Source organism: Homarus americanus, unplaced genomic scaffold (assembly GCF_018991925.1).
Source record: "Homarus americanus isolate GMGI-L3 unplaced genomic scaffold, GMGI_Hamer_2.0 scaffold52806, whole genome shotgun sequence".
Taxonomy (NCBI): Eukaryota; Metazoa; Arthropoda; class Malacostraca; order Decapoda; family Nephropidae; genus Homarus; species Homarus americanus.
In genome coordinates, this window is record NW_024720773.1 from 11,717,054 (window position 1) to 11,742,400 (window position 25,347).

A 25,347-nucleotide genomic window follows, 5' to 3' on the forward strand; every position below is an offset into this window, starting at 1 on the left:
GTGACCTGCAGGACACCAACTAGGTCACAGGTCATAGGTCACAGGTTAAGGTAGTAAGGAGGACCTCTAGGACACCAAGTAGGTCACAGGTCATAGGTCACAGGTTAAGGAGGGCCTGCAAGACACGAAGGTCATAGGTCAAGGTGGTGTAAATGACCTGTAGGATAACAAGTAGGTCACAGGTTCATAGGTCAAGGTGGTAAGAAGGACCTCCAAGACATCAAGCAGGTCACAGATCACAGGTTAAGGTGGTAAGGATGACCTGCAGGGCACCAATGCTCTTATTTCTATTGGAGGTTCACCAGCCAATCAGAGAGATTACCTGGGGTCGCCTTGCCATCGTCTTCCAGCTGTTTGGCGGAGGTTAAAACTTTCTTACCTGGGTCCAGTGAGGTCGTAGAGGTAAGTGAGAGGCCAGTAAGGAGGGAGAGGTAGGGAGAGGCCAGGAAGGAAGGAAGGAAGGAGAGAGACTAGCGATCCTTAATCGAACCTAACCTAACCTTTACGTAACTTAATCTAACCTTAATCTAGTCTAGCTTAATTTAATCCACCTTTTAACCACACCAATATTTACATCAACCAATTGGATAAGAAACAAAATTACACATACACACACACACACACCTGTTAATTAGCCACACTAATTAAATTCACAGGTGAACTATATTACAGGTTCATTCAACTCACAATAAACTAACAAAAGCTACCAACCTATAAACCCAAATTGCAAAGAAAATGTAAAAAAAAATACAAATAAATAAATAAAATAAACCCAATATAAACCTTAATCCAATTACATTTTAAAGGTAATTTGCTCTATGTGGATGACGTCATAGTTCTTAATGAGTTGTATGACCTCATTAACTGTTAAGTCGTGAGAGGCAATTAACGGGAAAATGATAAACCAGGATACTTATAATTAGTCTCTATGATACTTAATAAGTTTGAGGAGAGAGTTATTAAGTTTTGAATCCTCTTATGAGTATTATATTTTTTATTGTTTTTTCCTGGGGGGTAGGGGATGGGGGGTGGGGGGTGGGGGGGGGGGGGGTGATTTGGGGTGTTTGTCCCGCGTCAGTGTGGGATTTGATTTTTTGTTGGTTATGCATAATACAAGTGCAGTGAATAATGAATGAAATATAAGAGAAACAAAACACGACAATAATTCCAACAGAAACGAGAGAGGGACCTTTAAACTACCAAACTACCCAATCTAGGTCGTTAAGGTAGCAGTGTGGTTGTTTGCTCAAAGGGCGAGCGGAGAAGCGAGAACCGTAGTTGCCAGATGTAGGATTATCATCATACAAGTACAATAATCAACTACTGTCTATGATTTACGATAGAGTTTGGACGATAGGACGATAATGTACGTGTTTGTGCGATATTTCAGTTATTTCTTACGGTAATTTCTGTTTAAATGTCTGTGATTGTAAAAAAAAACCAGTATTTTATTGCGGTGTTATTTCTTATATAATAATACAAACAGTTGTCATTAAACTGTGGGTGTGTGTGTGTGTGTGTGTGTGTCTCTCTGTTTGTGTGTGTGTGTGTGTGTGTGTATAATGGCAAAATAGTTAAGCATCTGCATAAAAAAAAGCATTAAATATATTCTTGAAATTCCTATAAAAAAAAACTGTTGTGTCGTAAGTTAAAAAAATAGTTAAGATAATTTAAAGTTAAGTTTGGGTTAAGGATTCTTCTGGGTACGATTTAATACGTCGTAGTTAATGTGTTTGTGTCAGTGCTCATTGGAAGCTCGTGGAGAGAGGATGTGTTTTGCTCGTCAAGATTTAATTTTTTATTATTTACGTATTTTTTTAGTGTTAAGTACAGGAGGAAACTGGACACTGAGAAACAGGAGTCGAACCCTTGACTTAGAGGTAAGAGGAGATACTCATATTACCAACGAGTTACTGTAGTTTGGTTAGGTTAGGTGAAGAATGTATGTGTGTTGTTGTGGTCTTGTTTTGGTAATGGTTAGGTTAGGTTATGATCACAAGAAACAAATCACCTCATCACGTGATTTAAATTACCTGAGGTGATTATAACGTGGTTGTTGGGTAATTGATTGGCAGTTGTTGGGCGGTGCATAATTAATACCTGGTCACGGGGATGTGGGGGGGATGAGCAACATGCGTGTGTGAACGGCAGCGAGGACGCGTTCACCGTCAGGAGTTAGTGAACGGTGAAGGAATGTGTGTGTTCAGGTTCGTGTTGTGGTGAATGGTCGTAGGTGTCAATATAACGGGGGTCGTCATGTGTGTCGCTATAACAGGGGTTGTTATTTGGGTAGTAGTGTGAAGAAAGGGAAGAACTATTGTTATCGTCCTCCTCCTCCTTCTTCCTCCTCCTTCTTCCTCTTCCTCTCCTTCCTCTTCCTCCTCTCCTTCATTCTTGTCATAGTCTCCTTCGTCGTCGTTAGCAGAGGTGAAGTGTGTAAGTTTTAAGTAAAGTCACCTTAAACCTACAAGACCGTGTGTGTGTGTGTGTGTGTGTGTGTGTGTGTGTACGGGTCTTAGGTAATCGTGTTCTATAATGCATCAACACCGGAGACAGCCATTCCTTAGGGCCTGTGATGATGTGTTTACCAGACGGCCTCTCACGTCACGACCACCACCAGCAGGAGTACGGCGACGAAGGAGGAGAGTTAGAAAGAGGATAGACTAGGGGGAGGAGGAGGAGGAGAGGCAAGGGGTAATAGGAGCAGGAAGAGGAGAGGAGACAAGGGGTTAGTAGGAGGAGGATAGGAGAACAGGAAAATGGCAAGGAGAAGAGGAAGAGACAAAGATATTACTGTATTTATTCTGTATTGTTAATGGTTTCCCGCTGTACTCCTAACCTGCGTCGTTTTCTTTCCTCACAGTTACGACGCCCGCCGAGCCGTCTTCCCCAGCGAGCGACACCACCTGAAGGACATTGGTCTCAAGGGACGCATCGTGTTCACCCCTTCGCCAGGAGAACCCATCCCCCACACTCTCACCATCAGCAGGTAGGGTCTTCATAAGGTCTTTTTCTCACGTAGGTATAAACTTCTTTCTCAGTAGGTAGGTCTTCCTCCCCTCCTTTCTTCCTTCTTTCGTTTCCACAACCCTTATCACCTCCATATACACAACAACAGTAACATCAACAACAGCAACAACAACAATAACAACAATAACAACAGCAACAACAATAACAACAACAATGTAAAGAGAATAAGAACGCCTTGACAAACCGACAAAAAACAGAAACTTCAACCAAATATCAACACCATGTAAAGTAACTTCTCTCGTGACAAATTCATTAGGAACGACGAAAGTTTATTCTTAACTAACAATTACGCGGACTTACACACAAACTTTTCTCTACCCAACAGTACATAAAACCTAACCTAACCTAACCTAACCTAACCTAACCTAACCTAACCAGACTTAACCTGACCTGACCTGACCTGACCTAACTGTTGGAGGAATGAATAACTGTATCTCAGGTAAATTGTTTGTTGACGTTGCAGTGGGTAATTATATCACAGGTAAATATATTGTCCAACCTGTCCAATACTAATTAGACAGTTTAAGGTGTCTCTACCGGTTACTGTCGTTTTATGAGCTGAATAACTCTCTGGAATGGTTCTGTATAGACAGTTTAAGTGTTGGATTCCCGTTACTGTCAACTGGGAGTAGTTACTGTATTTCCCTATTATTGACGGTAATGATTTCTTCTCTCGTTACTGTCTATATAAGGTACTCATTCCACCCATCTCCATTAGCTTCTGTCTACTCTCAGTTCTCGTTATGTCTGTTTATTGGTGTTATTTATGTTTATTTAGATGTTACTGTCTCCTGTCTGCTGTCTATAAGTGATTCTGCCTACTTGCTTTAGACAGTGGTGTTTCTATGGTTACTACTGTCTACTACCTGTATTCATTATTACCTTCATTTAGACAATTATAATCCTATACCTCTCTTTAGACAGGGATAGATAAATAATCCTACCTCTCTTTAGACAGGGATAGATAGATAATTCATTTTTGTTTTAGTTTCTGTCTATTACCTGTACCCCTTTCTACCTGTCTCCTCCCGTCTCCCCCAGGCTGTCAGGTAGTGATGCTGGTCGGTACGCCTGCCGAGTGGACTTCATGAGAGCCCAGTCCACCACCAAGGCGGCCAGACTGAGAGTAGTGGCACCTGTGGATTCTCTCTCCATCACCGACTCTGACAGTCACCCAGTGCCACCCGTGTTGTCACCCATACCTGAAGGTGGCACTCTCAACATCACCTGTACTGCCAGAGGGGGTAAGTGATACAGGTGTTACGTTGGTGATTGGTCATATGGGCCTCCCCAATCCTAATAGGTCCCATTTCTAATTGGCTATCAGTTACAATTAGGCCCCAGTTTAACTTAAAATTATTAGGATCAAGGGTCATTATTACCGGTGTTTATCATAATGGGGTGAAATTAGGTTAAGTTGGCACCCATTAGGACTGGGATTGGTTTTATCTGCAATTTCGGCTACAGGTAGAGATGGCGCGCACACACACACACACACACACACACACACACACACACACACACACTTCCTCGCGTGAAGCATTAAAGGTTTTCAATACTATTAAAGCCTCTTGGTATGAAAGGTTAGTGTATTGTATTTTTCTTACATACATACATACATACATACATACATACATACATACATACATACATACATACGAACATACATATATACGAAGAAATATATGACAGGTTGTTTACGGGGCTTCATACACAAAACCGATATCGTAATTAGTTAAGGTTAACGATCACTGCTATACCACATTACTGAACAGCGCTGTTAGCTCTTAATTCGCCGACGTCTACAGCATAAATTTGACCACTGGGTGAGGGTGTGAGGGGGTACAGCAGGACACAGGCTTGCTCATTACCACACAGGAGTACAGTAATAAAATACAGTTATTATGTTGTAAATTCAGTTTGTGTCAGGGTACAACTTCTGGCCGGCCCAGGGTAGGTTATGTGGGTGCCCTTATTGGTGGGTGGGGGAGGAGGAGGTGGGTGAAAGAGGTGGTGCAGGAGGTGGTGGTGATGGAGTAGGGGGTGGTGTGGATGAAGGTAGGTGGTGGTGATGTGGGTGAAGGAGAAGGTACCACATACCACATTAATAACAACATACCACATCAATAACAACATACCACATACATCACAGTACCCACCATGCTGGTCTGGCCGGAGAAACTAACTAATATCCTCATCAAATTGTCAATAGAGGGTCATTTGTTTACTAGTATGACGTCACGGGGTGTCTGTTGAATGAAACTTGCTGTGTAGCGGAGTCTCTCACACAGACAATGACACGTACTGAACATGATATAGTGATGGGGGTGATGGGAGGTGATGGGGGCTAATGGGAGGGTGATGGGGTGATGGGAGGTGATGGGGGCTAATGGGAGGGTGATGGGGTGATGGGGTGATGGGGGTGATGAGGGCTAGATGGGGGTGATGGGAGGTGATAGGGTGATAGGGGCTAATGGGAGGGGTGATAGGGCCAATGGGAGGTGGTGACAGGGGATAGTGGAGGGGATGGGGTGTTAGGGGAGGTGATGGGGTGATGGGGGTAATGGGAGGTGATGGGGGTAATGGAAGGGGTGATGGGATGATATATTAGGGTGAGAGGCCCATTATGCCTATTATCCACCCCTATAACCTCGCCCATGTTAGGTTAGGTTAGGTCAGGTCAGGACTCAGGTAAGTAACTCAGCTACACGTCCGGTTCATATTTATCCGTAATGGCATAAGCAAAGGTCGATGTACGGAGGGAGGGAGGTGAGGGGGAGTGGGAGGGAGATGAGGGAGAGTGGGAGGGAGGTGAGGGAGACTGGAGGAGAGAGTATTTATTCCTCAGGCTCTCAGTTACAATTAGCAGTCTTCCCCCGTATTCATCACTAGCTTGGCAGAATCTTCCCACCAATGCCGGCATGATCACCGGCAAGGGAAAGGGGAGGGCGAGGGAAAATGAGGGAAGATAAAAGAGAAAAAGAAAGGAAGACAGAGGAGGGGAGAATGGAAGGGATAAAGGAAGAGAGATAAAAATTATAGATGAGGGAGGAAGAAAAGAGGCCCGGATGGGAAGGGGGAGGAGAGTTAGGACAGGTAAGCCATTCATTAGACAACTATAATAAATGAAAGTGCCAAGAGATGGCCACTTTCTTTTGCTTAGGAACAATCACCTCCTAACTAGCTCTCTCCCCCCTTCCCCACTACTCTCCTCCTCCCTCTCCCTCCCTCTCCCACTTCCTTCTATTTTAATTCAAGATATGACCTTGACCTTTGACCTCCTTTACTCCTAAGCATATATCACACTTGGGGCAGTAATATAGTTATATATGTAACGTGTCAACACTCTAGCACTCTCACTGGGGCTTTCTGTTCATGAGTTATGGTGGGGAAATATTTAACCCCTAGATGGAGAGGTGGCACACACACACACACACACACACACACACACACACACACACACACACACACTAATGAAAATATCCCACCTTCACACACACACACACACACACACACACACACACACACACTAATGAAAATATCCCACCTTCGACGTCATATCAGATAATGCATAAAATTTTGGTCTGAATAAAAAATGCCACAAAAGCACCATTACATAACACCAATACCTTAACACAGCACCATAACACAGCACCATCACCATAACACATCACCAGCACCATAACACAGAGCCATAACACAGCAACATCACCATAATAACACAGCACCATAACACATCACCAGCACCATAATAACACATCACCAGCACTAACACTCAGCAGAGCCTGGCGTTGCCCTCCATCAAGTAATGACACGTTTATGGAAGTTGCGCCACACGAACTTTCGCTCGCCTTTCTGCCACCACTGGCGATGTTTTATGACACGGGCAATACGGGTCATTTCCTTTACCTCTCGTCCACTTTAGTAGAATCCACTTGTATGCGGGTTTGACGTGGTTTGATTGGTTAATGCTCATAGAATGCATTTGTATGTATGTGTGTGTGCAAGCATTCATGTGTTTTTGTGCACACACACACACACACACACACACACACACACACACACACACACACACACACACACACACCCAAGAATAGGCTTTAAGGGCACCAACTTCGCGTATTTAAGAAATTTATACGTGTTTACTCGTTTATACCCTAACAAGCTCGTCAACCACCGTGACCACCTCGTTAGCTGCCATAATTACAGCGGCCGCGGCTCCTCGTGGGGGTAATCTGGTTAATGAGAAGTTCCTCGTTACCATGTCACTAAACGCTCAGTTGACAGAGGGCGCCACTTAACGCAAGGATCACTTCTTCGTTCGCTTTAAGAGTATTTCGACTTACTGACGGGAGGAGAGAGAGAGAGAGAGAGAGAGAGAGAGAGAGAGAGACCCCAAGTACGACCATTCCCGGATATGTCGAGGGGAGAGAACAGGAAGATGAAAGAGGAGGAGAAGGAAAGAGGAAGAGAAGGAAGGAGGAAGAGGAGAAGAAGGAAGGAGAGAGAGTAGGAAGAGGAAGTAGGAAGAGAAGGGAGCAAGAATAAGAAGGGGGAGGATGAGTTAGCAGTGTATAAAACCTCATTGTGTTCTTCTATGCTAAACCTAACCTAACCTAACCTGAGATGTTCAACGCCAGGACCCTTACTGTATTCCACGCTAGAGGCTGATAAAACGCGTAACTGGGAATCCTAATGCTCTCCACGCCACCTTTGAAACCTCTATCCTAACGCCACAACACCTGTCTCTTACCTTTCCAACGCCACAACACCTGTCTCTCACCTTTACAACGCCACAACACCTGTCTCTCACTTTTCCAACGCCACAACACCTGTCTCTCACCTTTCCAACGCCACAACACCTGTCTCTCACCTTTCCAACGCCACAACACCTGTCTCTCACCTTTCCAACGCCACAACACCTGTCTCTCACCTTTCCAACGCCACAACACCTGTCTCTCACCTTTCCAACGCCACAACACCTGTCTCTTACCTTTCCAACGCCACAACCAATACAGTTACTGATGGCTGCTTAACAGTTACGTGTACCACCTAACTCAACCTATTACGGCGGCCATAACTTAACCCCCAGGTGAGTTATAACGACCCCCGGCAGCTAATCATCTCTCACCTGCCACCTAACTACCTGTCGGAGATCAATTGTACCTGTAATTTATCGTCTGGGAGTCCACGTAATCACCTGAAGCAATTGGGTCAACAGGTTCACCGTATTAGCCATTGTTTTTTCTTGGCTGAAGTTATGTGTGTCTGTCTGTCTGTCTTCTCTGTCTGTCTGTGAATATTCATCATCATCATCATCATCATCATCATCATCATCATCATCATCATCATGTAAACACTATCAAGTTTTAAGTAACAGTGTTGTCCTGTGCCAACACTTATTTTTAATGAATGTTTATGTGTCTTCTTGTTGCCGTCAGTTCGTATATTTATCTTTGACTTTCTTTTGTTTTGAGATAACTTCAGGGTGATGTCACTTCCTGTTTGTCTTGACTTTGTTTTGAGACACTATTAAGCTTCATATCACCTGTGTCTCACCTGGTGTTTTGAGACGATGTTGGTATATCATAAAACACACACACACACACACACACACACACACACACACAAACACACACACACACACACACACACACGCTATCGTCAAAAATGCTTCCACGAACCTGTTTCAAAATGGATCCGAAATTAAATTAAATATTAATCCCTTTTCACTCTGAGAAGATAAAACAATGGAATGAATATTGGATGAGGCGAGAGACAGGTGTTATTGAAGGATTAAGTAGTATATATGATGTTAATGAAAGGTAGTGGGCTGGTTGTGTTGTATCTCAGGTGTGGTGAGGTCAATACAGTGGCCAGGTGTCGTTTAAGGTCGATTATATATTATGTTAGTGGGGGATTAGGTCTTTATATTCTTTCTTTGTTTCTTTCTTACCCTTTCTCTCCTTCTCTTCCCCTTCTTCTTCTCTCCTTCTTATTTTTCTTTATTTCTTCCTGCTTCCCTCTCTTCCTTGTTCCCTCTCACCCCTTCCTCCCTTCCTCTTCCCATTCTCCATCCCTCTCTCCCTTCCCATCCTTCCCCCCCTTTCCCTCCCTCTCCGCCTCCCTCTCCCTACTTCATCCCTCTTCCCTCACTCTCTCTCTCCCTCTCCCTGCTCTTCACTACTGTGGACACTCCAAACAATGTGTTGTCACGTACAGCCACACTCAGTATAACACTCTCATGTACACTGCCCACTCAACGCCCTCTCACCCCACACTCATAAATCACCACCCCACTCTCCTCACCTCTTCCTTTACACACACAGCTCACTCTCTCCCTCTCAGTCCTCCCCTATTTAAGTTGGATAAGTTTAGGTTTAGGAGGGAGATAGGAAGGAACTGGTTCACAAATAGGGTGGTGGACGAGTGGAACAAGCTTAGCAACCTTGTAGTAAGTGCTGGAACTCTGGAAAGTTTCAAAAGGAGGCTGGATAGATTCATGGATGATAGAGAGTGGTAGTAACTCTCGGCAGGAGCTGCCATGCACAGGCCAACCGGCCTATTGCAGACTCCTTATTTTCTTATGTTCTTATGTGTTTATCCTCTCTACCCACTAATGGAGAGAAACAGACACAGACAGATATCCAGCGAGAGAGAGAGAGAGAGAGAGAGAGAGAGAGAGAGAGGCACCAATAAATGCCTCTTGAGCCTCACAATTTCTCATTACGGAAGAATATGGAACTAATAACCTTGACTAGACTCCAGGTATTAGTATTCAGGTGAGATCTTTACCTTAATGAGCTGCCACGTGCGGCCTTATTGACAACCTGCCATACCTTACTACTCTTAATGACATTGATGTTTGTTTGTGAGTACGTGTGTGTGTATGTGTTATATCATCACACACACACACACACACACACACACACTGTCTCGTGCCATCAGCGTGTTAACGAGGACACACCTGGGTGGTCTGGGCAGGTACACGACTCCGTTGATTAAGGTAAAGGTGTTAGAGTGAACCAAACACCAGTACTGAGCGCCTCTAATGGATGAGCCTTGAACGGTTGCTTGTCACTATTTTCGCCCCTAGATCACTGGAGGCGTGAGGAGGGCCAGGTGAGGGAGGGAAGGAGGGACTTAGTGGAGTGGTGGAGAAGGAGGGAATGGGAGGAGCTGGTGGTGAATGAGGGAGTGGAAGGAGAGGGGATGTGCTAGTGGTGGTGGTGGCAATGGTGGAGGTGGTAGTAATCCCCCAGGCAACACCCCCACACCCCACACTTCCATCTCACACCCCACACCCATCCCACACCACACTCAACACTCCACACACGCACACACATCATCGTTTACCCAACAGATTAACAAACAAATACAAATAATAATACAAAAAACAAATATGATCAACAAACTACAATTTCGTTAGAGAAAATGCATTTAGGGAATGATTCGTTTAATGGTTAGTGAAATGGTATTGTTGTTACTAATGGTCGGGATGGGACAATGATAACAGCCTCATTATTATTCCGTTTACCTCTATAATTAACTCTTCTTTATTTATCATTTATCATTAGTACTTTTTCATCACTGTTGGGAAATCCATTTATAAATTATAGGTTACGTTGATTTAATATTATTTGTAATTGTTTTTGTAGAGATGTGTGTGTGTGTGTGTGTGTGTGTGTGTGTGTGTGTGTGTGTGTGTGTGTGTGTGTGTGTAACCCCAACATATATTGAAAACACAAAATCCAATCAACCTTATATACGGTTTTAATACACCTAAGAGAGTAAGCACCGTGATATATAGGACAGTATAGGGAGATACACTGATATAGGGAGATATACTGATATAGGGAGATATACTGATATAGGGAGATATACTGATATAGGGAGATATACTGATATAGGGAGATATACTGATATAGGGAGATATACTGATATAGGGAGATACACTGATATAGGGAGATATACTGATATAGGGAGATATACTGATATAGGGAGATATACTGATATAAGGAGATATACTGATATAGGGAGATATACTGATATAGTGAGATACACTGATATAGGGAGATATACTGATATAGGGAGATACACTGATATAGGGAGATACACTGGTATAGGGAGATATACTGATATAGGGAGATACACTGATATAGGGAGATATACTGATATAGGGAGATATACTGATATAGGGAGATATACTGATATAGGAGATACACTGATATAGGAGATACACTGATATAGCGAGACACACTGATATAGGAGATACACTGATATAGGAGATACACTGATATAGGGAGATACACTGGATATAGGGAGATACACTGATAGGGAGAGATATACTGATATAGGGAGATATACTGATATAGGGAGATATACTGATATAGGGAGATATACTGATATAGGGAGATATACTGATATAGGGAGATATACTGATATAGGGAGATATACTGATATAGGGAGATATACTGATATAGGGAGATATACTGATATAGGGAGATATACTGATATAGGGAGATATACTGATATAGGGAGATATACTGATATAGGGAGATATACTGATATAGGGAGATATACTGATATAGGGAGATTGATACACTGATATGAGGGGAGATGCACTGATATAGCAGAGATACGCGATATAGGGAGATACACTGATATGAGGAGATACACTGATATGAGAATGCACTGATATGAGGAGATATACTGATATGAGGAGATACTGATATGAGGAATGTCCACTGATATAGCGAGATACGCACTGATATAGGGAGATACGCATGATATGGAATACTTTAAATATAGGAGATACACTGATATGGGAGATACTGATATAGGGAGATACACTGATATAAGGGAGATACTGATATAGGAGATATGCTGATATAGGGGAGATATGCTGATATGGGGAGATACTGCTGATATGAGAGATACTGATATAAGGAGATACTGTTATGAGAGATATATATGATATGAGAATACTGATATGGAGTACACTGATATGGCAGAGATACACTGATATAAGGGAATGCACTGATATAGGGAGATACACTGATATAGGAGATACACTGATATAGGGAGATGCACTGATATGTGAGATGCACTGATATATAGGGAGATACACTGATGCATGAGATACACTGATGTAAAGAGTGCACTGATATGGCAAGATACACTGATATGAGAATACACTGATATGAGAGATACACTGATATATAGGGAGATACACTGATATGAGAATACACTGATATAGGGAGATACACTGATATAGGGAGATACACTGATATGGCGAGATACGCGATATAGGGAATGCACAATTATGGCGAAGATACACTGATATAGGGAGATACACTGATATGGCGAGATACACTGATATAGGAATACGCACAGTATAGGGAGATACACTGATATAGCGAGATACGCATTATAGGAGAGATACACTGATATAGGGAGATACGCACAGTATAGGGAGATATACTGATATGAGAGATACACTGATATGAGAGATACACTGATAGGGATACACTGATATGGAGATACACTGATATAGGGAGATACACTGATATAGGGAGATACACTGATATGAGGAGATACACTGATATAGCGAGATACGCACTGATATGGAGAATACACTGATATGAGGAGATACACTGATATGAGGAGATGCACTGATATGAGGAGATATACTGATGTAAGGAGATACACTGATATAGGGAGATACACTGATATAGGGAGATACACTGATATAGGGAGATATACTGATATAGGGAGATATACTGATATAGGGAGATATACTGATATAGGGAGATACACTGATATAGGGAGATACACTGATATAGGGAGATACACTGATATAGGGAGATATACTGATATAGGGAGATATACTGATATAGGGAGATACACTGATATTGGGAGATACACTGATATAGGGAGATACACTGATATAGGGAGATACACTGATATAGGGAGATACACTGATATGGGAGATACACTGATATAGTGGGAGATACACTGATATAGGGAGATACACTGATATAGGAGATACACTGATATAGCGAGATACACTGATATAGGGAGATACACTGATGTATATCTCTGGGTTTAAACACCGTCGCTAATGAGGTTTTTTATTTATTGTCCGAATATTAAAAAAAACAAGAATTTTAAAGCTAACACAACAACGAACAACTTGTATATCACCAAACCTAACCTAACCTAACCCAACTTAACCTAACTTAACCTAACCTAACCTAACCTAACCTAACTTAACCTAACTTAACCTAACCTAACCCAAACACACTGATAATGTACCTGATATGAGTGACCCCTCTGTGCTGAACAAAGTCATCCAGCGTTAACAAAATAAAATATTAAAAATAGCATCCCTGTAGTGAAGGGGTTAAATAATTTATACTGGAAGGGTGGGAAGCATTATGTCAATATCACGGCCATATTGTAATATAAACCTCTACTGTAGCTTGACTTTGAGGGGAATATTTATAGTTTATTTATGTGTTGTGATTAGGTGGGTAGCTGTCGAGGAGAGGAAGATGTGGGTATACTTATAAAACGTAAGATTTCATTAAGTAATTTAAGTAAGTGATTAAGTAACACATAAGAATATCTTCTCTTGCATACATTAACAACATTTTTGTAAGTTACTAATTACTGAAAAGTGAAATATTATGAAAATATTAATTAACTGATAGAATTATATTGATTACATACGTATAAATTATGGGGGTCGGGTCAATTAGGATTTGGACCTATTACAGTGAGGCCAATTATGAATGGGACCTATTACGGAAGGACCTATTTGATGAGACACTTTGATGGCTTTCCTCAGCTTATGGCGTAATGCGTGTGTGTTGTGGGTGGGTAGACGGGTGGGTAGATGGGTGGGCGTGTGGGTCTCTCTCTCTCTCTCTCTCTCTCCTCCCACTCACTTCCCACTCACCTCCTCCCACTCACCTCCCCCTCACCACCATCATCAGCCAGACGGTCGCTACAACAGAGGCGTGTGAGTAAAGTTATCCACGGGTCCCCACTCGGAAATATAAATCCACCTTTTTCTTTTCGGGTTTTCACTGTGTGTGTGTGTGTGTGTGTGTGTGTGTGTGTGTAAAGGCCACTCCAACCCTTTCTTCACATATCAAATGATTTCATATAATACGCTTTTAAGGACAGGTAGAGGAGGTGGTATAAACAACAAAGATTGCTGTACTTTGCCACAGTTTATACAGGTAGTAAATAGTGCAGCGTTGTGGCGGAACAGCACGACAACCTCTGCTGTAATTCTCTACCACACACACACACACACACACACACACACACACACCGCACAATAAAACAAACACCTGCTTTACAACCTTAAATAAAAACTGTTTTATTTTTTTGTGTGTGTGGTTTTTTTTTTCAGCATAATATAACAGTTATTAAGGTTTCTGCCCTGAAGCATTATTTAATATTTAACTCGTGAAAAATCATTGTAAAATATAAGGGCATAATGATATTGCACTTGAAATACCTTGAAATATTATTATTAAAATGTGTGTATGTGTGTGTGTGTGTTTCTGTGTGTCTGTGTGTCTATGTGTGTGTGTGTGTTTCTGTGTGTCTGTGTGTCTATGTGTCTGTCTGTCTGTCTGTCTGTATACAATTGTTTTTCGAAAGCAACAAAAATTCTTACCCCCTCAAAAAATTCCTCTAAAACACAGATATAAGTATGTCAGTCGCTTTTATTTCACTTTTAGAGCAAAATTAACCTCCAAAATTCTCTCACTCTTCTTCAAAAACAAACGTCATCTGAGAGTTGACTTTTCTCTGTTTTTGTGTTTGAGTTTTAGTTACATAAATCACACACTTATTTCACTCACAGTTGGAAAGTAGGTGTTTGTGTAATCTTGTTTGTTTTTTGTAGTGTGTTTGTGTGTGTTTTAATGTTGAACTAAATCTGTGTTTGTTTTGTTTTGTTTTGGTTGATGGCTTAGAGTTACATATACAGAGAAACACACACACACACACACACACACACACACACACACACACACACATAAAACACTTCCAATATTTTTTCACTCAAAGTTTCGACAACAGATGCGTGAGTTTGTTTCCCGTGTTTTTTTTGTGTGTGTTTGTGTTTTGTTTTATGTTTTTTCTTTGTATTCTGAAGGTACAGCACACACTACAGTCTCCGAGCGGAAACAACTTTTGTAATCTATTTAATGTATTACCGTGTGAGTGTCTGTTGTATCAGTGTGGGAAGGAAGGAAGGAAGGGAGGAAGGAGGAAGGGGGAGGAAGGAAGGGGATGAGAGAGAGGGAGGTTAGAAGGGAAGGGGGGGAATGAGAAGGAAGGGATGGAGGCAAGGAGGGAGCAAGGGAAGGACGGAGGGTAGAATGGAGGATAGAGGAAGTGAGTGAGAAGCAAAGGAGGAAGATGGGTTAGAGAAAGGGGACGAAAGAGAAGAGGATAAACCGGAGGAACGAGAGTGAGGGGAAAGGGGGAGGAAGGAAAGAGAGGAGGGAGAGAGAAACAGGGAGAATAGGAGGAAAGGGAGAGTAATGGTAGAGGGGGAGGGGAAGTAGAAGAGAAAGAAAAATGGAAGGGCGAAGGAAAGAGGAGGAAAGCAGTTGGAGAGAGAGAGAGAGAGAGAGAGAGAGAGAACTCCATAAAATCATTAATAATTCCGAATTGGTAAAGTTTTCTTGATACATACATACATACATACATACATACATACACTTGAAGATTGGTGTACGGGGTCCAGTTTCTTTGTTGCCTTACCTCTTTGATCTGTTCAAACTTGACTGTTAATAGAGGCGAGTTTGTGTGTTTGTTTGGTCGTTCGTGCGAGTGTGTGTGTGTGTATGTGTTGGTTTATGTTTGTGTCTGTTTGTTTGTATATATATATCAAACGAATGAGTGTATGTGTGAATAAATTTGACTCTCTCTCTCTCTCTCTCTCTCTCTCTCTCTCTCTCTCTCTCTCTCTCCTCCACTCATAACCAACCACCAAACTTTCTGACAGATCATCATCACAGTTCTCAAAACACACACATCCAAAACTACCTTGAGGAGCTTATTATTCCCCCCCCCCAACTCTGTTATGTAGGAGAGGGAGGGATATATATTGATCTGTACCTGTCTGTTCAGCCCGTCTGTTTTTCTGCATGTATGTATAAACGTTTGTTTTCCAAGTACGGCTCTTGTTACACACACCCATGAAGAGATATACCTGTGGCGTATACCTGTGGCGTATACCTGTGGCGTATACCTTTCTACCTATGACACAGGTAAACACAGATTGCCATAGCGTGTTAGGAAGACGTCTGGTTAGCGTGTGTGATGAACAGTCGGTGATTACACTACGGTATACTACAACTACTACTACTACTACTACTACTACTACTACTACTACTACTACTACTACTACTACTACTACTACTACTACTAAAAAGGAAGCACTGAGAGTTGGTACGCCGTTTGTGTGCCTCTCTCTCTCTCTCTCTCTCTCTCTCTCTCTCTCTCTCTCTCTCTCTCTCTCCTCTCTCTCTCCCCACCAGACACCATCGTAGAGTTATAACCACCAGTGTTCATGTCTCTACTAAAGGTCATAATTACATCATTAAGGCCATGAGTTAGCGGCCCCGTGGAACCTCCCTGTTTGTTTTTATATTGTGCGGGACTTGTCCTCCTTCCCCTCCTCCCCCCCTTCCCTTCCCCTCCCCCCCTTCCTCCTCTCTTGTCTTTAATTTTTCCAACCTCCTTATTATCTTTTACTTCCTTCCACCTCCCTGACCTCCCTCTCTACTTCCTTCTTCCTCCTCCTCCTCCTCTTACCCTTTGTCCATCCTCTCGTTCTCCTCTACCTCTTCCTTCTTCCCTTTTATCCTCCTTCTCTTTAACATCCTTCCGCCTTCCTACCCTTCTCTATTTTCCTCTTTCTCCTCCTTCATCTTTTACTCCTCCTCCTCTTTTCCTTCCCCTTCCCTTCTTCCTCCTCCTCTTTTCCTTCCCCTTCCCTTCTTCCTCCTCCTCTTTTCCTTCCTCTTTCCTTCTTCCTTCTCCTTTTCCCTCTTCCTCCATCCCTATAGAGTTAGATGGGTCATTGAGTTAGGTCAGGTCAGGTCAGATTAGGTTAGGTCAGGTCAAGTCAAGTTAGGTTAGGTTTGGTTAGACAGACAGACAGGTCAAGCTGTTGTATATATCCAGGTTGTGTATCGACCAGGATGCTGTCATGATCTGATGAAGCGGCCATTAATACTATCCTGTTGATGGTTGATAGATATATGATTAAGCAGGATATAGAGAAGACTAGGCAGGATATGACCAGAAAACTAAACAGGATATAGACGCAGGATATAGACACAAGACGAGGCAGGATATAAACAAACTATCCACCAGAATTAACAATGACTTAAACGGGTATATTTTTCGCCACATAAATATTATACTTACCCTCATTAACCGATCAATATAATCACCTTTCTTATACATATTAATATTTTTTTCGATATTCTTTTTTTTGGAGGGGCTAGTAATTAATGTGGAGTATTACCTTTGCCCAGGTGATTTTTAGCCTTCTATTGGCTATTAATTAAACGGTTTATCTATTTGGGCGCCGTATTAAAAGGCTTAATAACGAAATGTGGAACAATTAGCGGGAACAAAAACACACAGTAATGTTAATACTTCCACGAGAGAAGGCAGTTGAGTAGTTAGTTACTCACCACGCCCTCCGTAACTGCCACCTTATTGACCCCCTCACCCTGGTCTCTCTCCTCTCATCAATACCTCGTGTGCCTCATATTAAAGGTCCCCTCCTCCCCCCCATCCCATATCATTTCCTCCTTGTCTAATATACGCGGAGATTTGTTTAGGTGCGTTGATGCGTATTCATGCGTAAACTTAGTATGTGTGTATGTGTGTATATAGATCAGTCGAGTTGGTTTGTTGATGATAAGACTGCGTAGTGACTGGTGCCTGGTGTTAGTGTCTCTTTGTCTCTTTGTCTTTAGTACTAGTTCTCTCTGTCTCTTTCAATCTTTAGTTTTCTGTTTCTTTTTAATTTATTTGAGTGTCTCTCTCTCTCCCAAGATCACGATAAATATATTATCCAGTTAAAACAGATACAGAACTTAACCCAACCTTGTGACTTAGCTTAAATCTACCCTGTTAGACCTCGAACTTAAGTAGAGTATGAACTTACCTTACGTGTCCCAGGAACTCTCAAGTGGGACTCGAGATTGGCAATGTACTGTGTCACCCTCAGCCGCCTCCTACGAGTTGGGATTCTGAAAAAAAAAAACAAATAAATTAACAAAATCTCTAGTTTAATTTTTCTTGTAAATGGTCGTGATAGAAAGAGGTGTGAGGTTGATATAGTTTGGTTGTTGTTGTTGTTGTTGTTGTTGTTGTTGTTGTTGTTGTTGTTGTTTGTTGTGTTGTTGTTGTTGTTGTTGTTGTTGTTGTTGTTGTGTTGTTGTGTTGTTGTTGTGTTGTTGTTGTTGTTGTTGTTGTTGTTGTTGTTGTTATTGTTGTTGTTGTTGTTTGTGTTTGTTGTTGTTGTTGTTTGTTTTGTTGTGTTGTTGTTGTTGTTGTGGATTATTGATACACTGAGAGATTATCTTAAAATTATTGATCTTTCTTTTCCTGATTGGTTCTTCTGTAGTGTGATACTTGTTTTTATTTTCTTCTTGTTCTTCTTGTTGTTCTTCTTGTTCTTCTTGTTCTTGCTCTTTATTATTATTATTATTATTATTATTATTCTGTCTCTTCTTCCTCTTCTCCCATTTCTTCGTCCTACCTTTCATCTGACCTCCTCCTCCTCCTTCTCCTCCTCCTCCTCCCTCCTCCCCTCCCTCCTCCTCCTCCCTCCTCCTCCTCCTCCTCCTCCTCCTCCTCCCTCCACTCCCACAGATTGCGTGTTTACTCGTGTTTGTCGTAATATGGATGCCCACACCACCACCACTTTCCATTGAATTCCACTTTTTCTGCACATTGTCTTGGTACACACACACACACACTCTCTCTCTAATTAAATAAAAAATGCTTCTCGTCCTCTTGATATTTCTCATTTCTTTCTTCTCTCCTCCTTGACGCCTCTCCTTCTCTTCTTCTTTCTGTTTTCTCTTAATATTATTCTCCTTTCCCACATTCCATTTCTGAATTATCATGTTCTCCTCCTCCTCCTTCTTTTTTACCATCTCCTCATCATCTTTTCCATCTCCTCTGCACTCTTTATTCTCTCCTCCTCCTCCTCCTCCTCCCCTTCTCCTCCTCGTCCTCCTTCTCCATCAACATATCTGTCTCCTACGTCTCCCAGATCACCAGATCCAGTGTGTCTCTCGTCAGTCTCCATATCTCAACACCCCATTCTCCTCCTCTCTCCTCCTCCTCCTTCTCTCCTCCTCCCTTATTCCCTACTTCTCCTTCTTCCTTCTCCCCTTCCTCCTCTTCCTCCCCTTCCTCTTCCCACCCCCCCTTTCCCCTCCTCTTCCCCTCCCCCCCCCCATCCCCTTCCTTCCTCTCCCCCATCCCCCTCCTCTGCTTAACATAATCAATACCCCTCTCTGTCCTAGCTGTCTCACACTGAACAGTTTTGCATCATCTCTTGTTATCGACCTGAGGAAGGGAGAATACGATAGCCGATACTGATAGCTAAAACTACCATCACGTGTGCTATCCTCCCTTAACCCCTAAAACCCTTAAGGGGATAGCCATTTGGGGGTTATTTACTGAGGGTTAAGATATCGGGTTATGCCTTATATCTATACTTTTAAGATAACGATTTATAAGAGAGAATTTATTATAAGCTTCCCGTCTGTGTCTTTTCCGTCTGTGTCTTCTCGTCTATGTCTTCCCGTCTCTCCCTCTCTTCCCGTCACTCTTCTGTCGTTCCTCTCTTCCTCTGTATAACTAGACAAACACTCCTCCTCCTCCTCCTCTTCTTCCTCTATCAGTTCTTCCTCCTCCTCTTCCGTCTCTTCCTCCCTCCTTTTCCCTGGTCTCAATAACACTTAAAATTATATTACATCTTATTTATTTATTTATTTATTTATTTATTTATTTTATTTATTTATTATTTGTTTAGTTCCGGGCTGGAATCACCCAAGGTGCATTTTGATTGGTTGAGAACACAAACATCTTGACGTTGATTGGATTATAACACAAACACCTTAAAAGTTTATTGGAAGATTGGGCATACGGATCTCGAAGGTGATTGGACGATGGAAGAACACTTTATGTTGATTGGATGACCACACAGACTCCTCCTATCCCTTCTTCTTCTATTCCTCTCTTATTCCTCTGCTTCTTCTTCCAATCATACAGTCATACAACCAATCCTTCCAGTCATACAACCAATCCTTCCAGTCATACAACCAATCCTTCCAGTCATACAAGGGAAAGAAAACCCACGTGACCTGTACCTGCTCTTTACACTGTACCTGCCCTCACCTGCCTCTGTACCTGCCCTGTACCTGCCTCCCCTGCTCCTGCACCTGCTCTTTACACTGTACCTGCCTCTGTACCTGCTCACCTGCACCTGCCTCTGCACCTGCTCTGTACCCGCCTCTGTACCCGCCTCTTTACACTGTGACCTGCCCCTGTACCTGCCTCTGCACCTGCCTCTGTACCTGCCCCCCTGCCCCCTGACCTGCTCTGCACCTGCCCTGCTGCCTCTGCACCTGCCTCTGCACCTGCCTCTGCACCTGCTCTTTACACTGCACCTGCCTCTGCACCTGCCCCTGCACCTGCCTCTGCACCTGCCTCACTCTGCCCTGCACCTGCCTTACACTGCACCTGCCTCTGTACCTGCCCCTTTACACTGTACCTGCCTCTGTACCTGCTCTTTACACTGTACCTGCCTCTGTACCTGTTTACACTGCCTGCCTCTGCACTGCCCCTGCACCTGCTCTTCCTGCACCTGCCTCTGTACCTGCCTCCTGCACCTGCTCTTTACACTGTACCTGCCTCTGTACCTGCTCTTACACTGTACCTGCCTCTGCACCTGCTCTTTACCTGTACCTGCCTCTGTACTCCTCTACCCGCACCTGCCTCTGTTACCTGCCTCTGCACCTGCCTCTGTACTCCGCTCCCCCACCTGCTCTGCACTGCCCTCTGTACCCGTCTCTTGCACCTGCCTCTGCACCTGCCCTGCACCTGCCTTACCTGCACCTGCCTCTGTACCTGCTCTTATACTGCCTGCCTCTGCACCTGCCTCTGCACCTGCTCTTCCCGCCTCTGCACCTGCCTCTGCACCTGCTCTACCCACCTGCCTCTGTACCTGTCTTCCTGCACCTGCCTCTGCACCTCTTCTGATGCCTCTGTACCTGCTCTGCCTGCACCTGCCTCTGTACCTGCCTCCTGTACCTGCCTCTGTACCTGCCTCTGTACCTGCCTCTGTACCTGCCTCTGTACCTGCTCTTGCACTGTACCTGCCTCTGCACCTGCCTCTGTACCTGCCTCTGTACCTGCTCTCCTTCTTACCTGCCTCTGTACCTGCCTCTGTACCTGCCTCTGTGCCTGCCTCTGTACCTGCCTCTGTACCTGCCTCTGTGCCTGCCTCCTGTACCTGCCTCTGTACCTGCTCTTTACACTGTACCTGCCTCTGCACCTGCCTCTGTACCTGCCTCTGTGCCTCTGCACCTGCTCTTTACACTGTACCTGCCTCTGTACTGCCTCTGCCTGCTCTCTTGACCTGCCTCTGTACCTGCCTCTGCCTGCTCTTTACCTGTACCTGCCTCTGTACCTGCCTCTGCACCTGCTCTTCCTGTACCTGCCTCTGTACCTGCCTCTGTACCTGCCTCTGCACCTGCTCTTTACACTGTACCTGCCTCTGTACCTGCCTCTGTGCCTGCCTCTGTACCTGTCTCTGTACCTGCCTCTGTACCTGCCTCTGTGCCTGCCTCTGTACCTGCTCTTTACCTGTACCTGCCTCTGCACTGCCTCTGCACCTGCCTCTGTACCTGCTCTTTACCTGTACCTCTGTACCTGCCTCTGTACCTGCCTCTGTACCTGCTCTCCTGTACCTGCCTCTGTACCTGCCTCTGCACCTGCCTCTGCACCTGCTCTTTGACATACCTGCCTGTACCTGCCTCACTGTACCTGCCTCTGTGCCTGCTCTTTCCTGTACCTGCCTCTGTGCCTGCCTCTGCCTGCCTCTGCACCTGCTCTTTCACCTGTACCTGCCTCTGTACCTGCCCCTCTGTACCTGCTCTTACTGTGCCTGCCTCTGCACCTGCCTCTGTACCTGCCTCTGTACCTGCTCTTACACTGTACCTGCCTCTGTGCCTCTGTACCTGCTCTTACCTGACCTGCCTCTGTACCTGCCTCTGTACCTGCTCTTTACACTGTACCTCTGTACTTATGCTCTTTACACTGCCTGCCTCTGTGCCTGCCTCTGCACCTGCCTCTGCACCTGCTCTTTACACTGTACCTGCCTCTGTACCTGCCTCATACCTGCCTCTGTACCTGCTCTTTACACTGTACCTGCCTCTGCACCTGCCTCACATGCCTGCCCTCTGTACCTGCTCTTCCTGTACCTGCCTCTGTACCTGCCTCTGCTGCTCTTCTGTACCTGCCTCTGTGCCTGCCTCTGTACCTGCTCTTTCCTGTGCCTGCCTCTGCCTGCTCTTTACACTGTACCTGCCTCTGTACCTGCCTCTGCACCTGCCCTCTGCCTGCTCTTTACACTGTACCTGCCTCTCTGTACCTGCCTCTGTACCTCTTTACCTGTACCTGCCTCTGTACCTGCCTCTGCACCTGCTCTTTACCTGTACCTGCCTCTGCACCTGCCTCTGTACCTGCTCTTACTGGCCTGCCTCTGTACCTGCTCTTTCCTGTACCTGCTTGCCTCTGCACCTGCCTCTGCACCTGCTCTCCTGTACCTGCCTCTGCCTGCCTCTGTACTGCTCTTTCACTGTACCTGCCTCTGTACCTGCCTCTGTACCTGCCTCTGTACCTGCCTCTGTACCTGCCTCTGTACCTGCCTCTGTACCTCTGTGCCTGCACTGTACCTGCCTCTGTACCTGCCTCTGTACCTGCTCTTTACACTGTACCTGCCTCTGTACCTGCTCTTTGCACTGTACCTGCCTCTGTGCCTGCCTCTGTACCTGCTCTTTCCTGTACCTGCTCTTACCTGTACCTGCCTCTGCACCTGCCTCTGCACCTGCTCTTTACACTGTACCTGCCTCTGTACCTGCCTCTGTACCTGCTCTTCCTGTACCTGCCTCTGTACCTGCTCTTTACACTGTGCCTGCCTCTGTACCTGCCTCTGTACCTGCCTCTGTACTGCTCTTTACGCTGTACCTGCCTCTGCACCTGCCTCTGCACCTGCTCTTTTACACTGTACCTGCCTCTGTACCTGCCTCTGTACCTGCTCTTGCATGACCTGCCTCTGTACCTGCTCTTTACACTGTGCCTGCCTCTGTACCTGCCTCTGCACCTGCCTCTGTGCCTGCTCTTTCACTGTACCTGCCTCTGCACCTGCCTCTGCCTGCTCTTACCTGTACCTGCCTCTGTACCTGCCTCTGTACCTGCTCTTTACACTGTGCCTGCCTCTGTACCTGCTCTCTGCTGTACCTGCCTCTGTACCTGCCTCTGTGCCTGCCTCTGTACCTGCCTCTGTACCTGCCTCGCGCACCTCTGTACTGCCTCTGTACCTGCCTCTGTGCACCTGCCTCTGTACCTGCCTCTGCACCTGCTCTTTACCTGTGCCTGCCTCCTGCACCCTGCCTCCTGCACCTGCTCTCCTGTACCTGCCTCTGCACCTGCCTCTGCACCTGCTCTTTACCCCTGTACCTGCCTCTGTACCTGCCTGTACCTGCCTCTGTACCTGCCTCTGCACCTGCTCTTTACCTGTGCCTGCCTCTGTACCTGCCTCTGTACCTGCTCTGTCTGCACCTGCCTCTGTGCATCTTTGCCTGCCTCTGTACCTGCCTCTGTACCTGCCTCTGTTACCTCTGTACCTGCCTGCCTCTGTACCTCTGTCCTCTATACCTGCCTCTGTACACCTACCTCTGCTTACCTCCTCTGTACCTGCACTACCTCTGCCTGCCTCTGCCTACCTCTGTACCTGCCTCCCCTCTGTCCTCTGCTCCTCTGCTTGCCTCTTACCTACCTCTGCCTCACACCTCTCCTCACCTGCCTCTGCACCTGCCTCTGTACCTCTGTCCTGTCCTCCTCTGCCTCTGTCCTCTGCCTGCTTACCTGTCCTTCACCTGCCTCTCTCTGTGCCTCTGTACCTCCCCTCTGTACCTGCCTCTGTACCTGCCTCTGCTACCTCTGTACCTGCCTCTGCCTCTGTACCTCTGCCTCTACCTGCTCTTGCTGCCTCTGTACCTCTCTTTCCTCTGTACCTACTCTTACCTGCCTCCTGCCTTACCTGCCTCTAACCTGCCTCTGCCTGCCTCTGTACCTGCCTCTGTACCTGCCTCTGCCTGCCTCTACCTCTGTACCTCTGTACCTGCCTCTGTACCTCTGTACCTGCCTCTGTACCTGCCTGCCTCTGTACCTCTGTACCTTCTGCACCTGCCTCTGTACCTGCCTCTGCACCTGCCTCTGCCTGCCTCTACCTGCCTCTGTACCTGCCTCTGCTACCTGCCTCTGTCACCTCTGCTTACCTCTGTGCCCCTCCTTACCTGCCTCTGTACCTGCCTTCTGTACCTACCTCTGCACCTGCCTCTGTACCTGCCTTTCTGCCTCTTTACCTCACCCTACCTGCCTCTGTACCTACCTCTGTACCTACCTCTACCTCCCTCTACCTCTGTACCTGCCTCTCACCTGTGCCTACCTCTGCTTACACACCTCCTCTGCCTCTGCTTACCTCTCCTCTGTACCTCTGCTACCTGCCTCCTCTGCCACCTGCCTCTGTACCTGCACCTGCCTCTGTACCTACCTCTGCCTCTGTCCTCTGTACTCCTCTGTACCTGCCTCTGTACTGCCTCTGCACCTGCCTCTCTTACCTGCCTCTGTACCTGCCTCTGCCCTTACACTGTGCCTGCCTCTGCTTACCTGCCTCTGTACCTGCCTCTACCTGCTCTTCCTTTGTACCTGGTTTCTGTGGGGTTCAGGTAGGTCAGGTTAAGGTGGTAAGTTCACGTTACGATAATGGTCTGGCTTAGTGAGTGCACCTGGTTGGAACAGGTATGGCCGCAGTGCCTTGAGTTGCTCGGGCATGACGTGTGATCACAATTAACTTAGCAGTCGTGCCAACGTCATTGTCTTCCACTCTCGGTTTTTTTAGGTGGATGAGGTATGACGTCACTGTCCTGTCAGTTCTCAGTAGATGGGGTTTAGCGGCCTTCT

At 45.1% G+C, this 25,347-nt stretch overlaps 1 protein-coding gene across 1 annotated transcript in view; it reads left to right on the plus strand.

The window, feature by feature from the left end:
• The window catches only part of LOC121861097 (nectin-4-like), an 82,569-nt gene that overhangs the window by 51,209 nt on the left and 6,013 nt on the right, over window positions 1-25,347 (plus strand). The window contains exons 3-4 of the mRNA XM_042358659.1: window positions 2,864-2,989; window positions 4,072-4,274. Of these exons, the coding sequence (XP_042214593.1) occupies window positions 2,864-2,989; window positions 4,072-4,274 (329 nt within the window). The remainder of the gene's footprint in view (window positions 1-2,863; window positions 2,990-4,071; window positions 4,275-25,347) is intronic.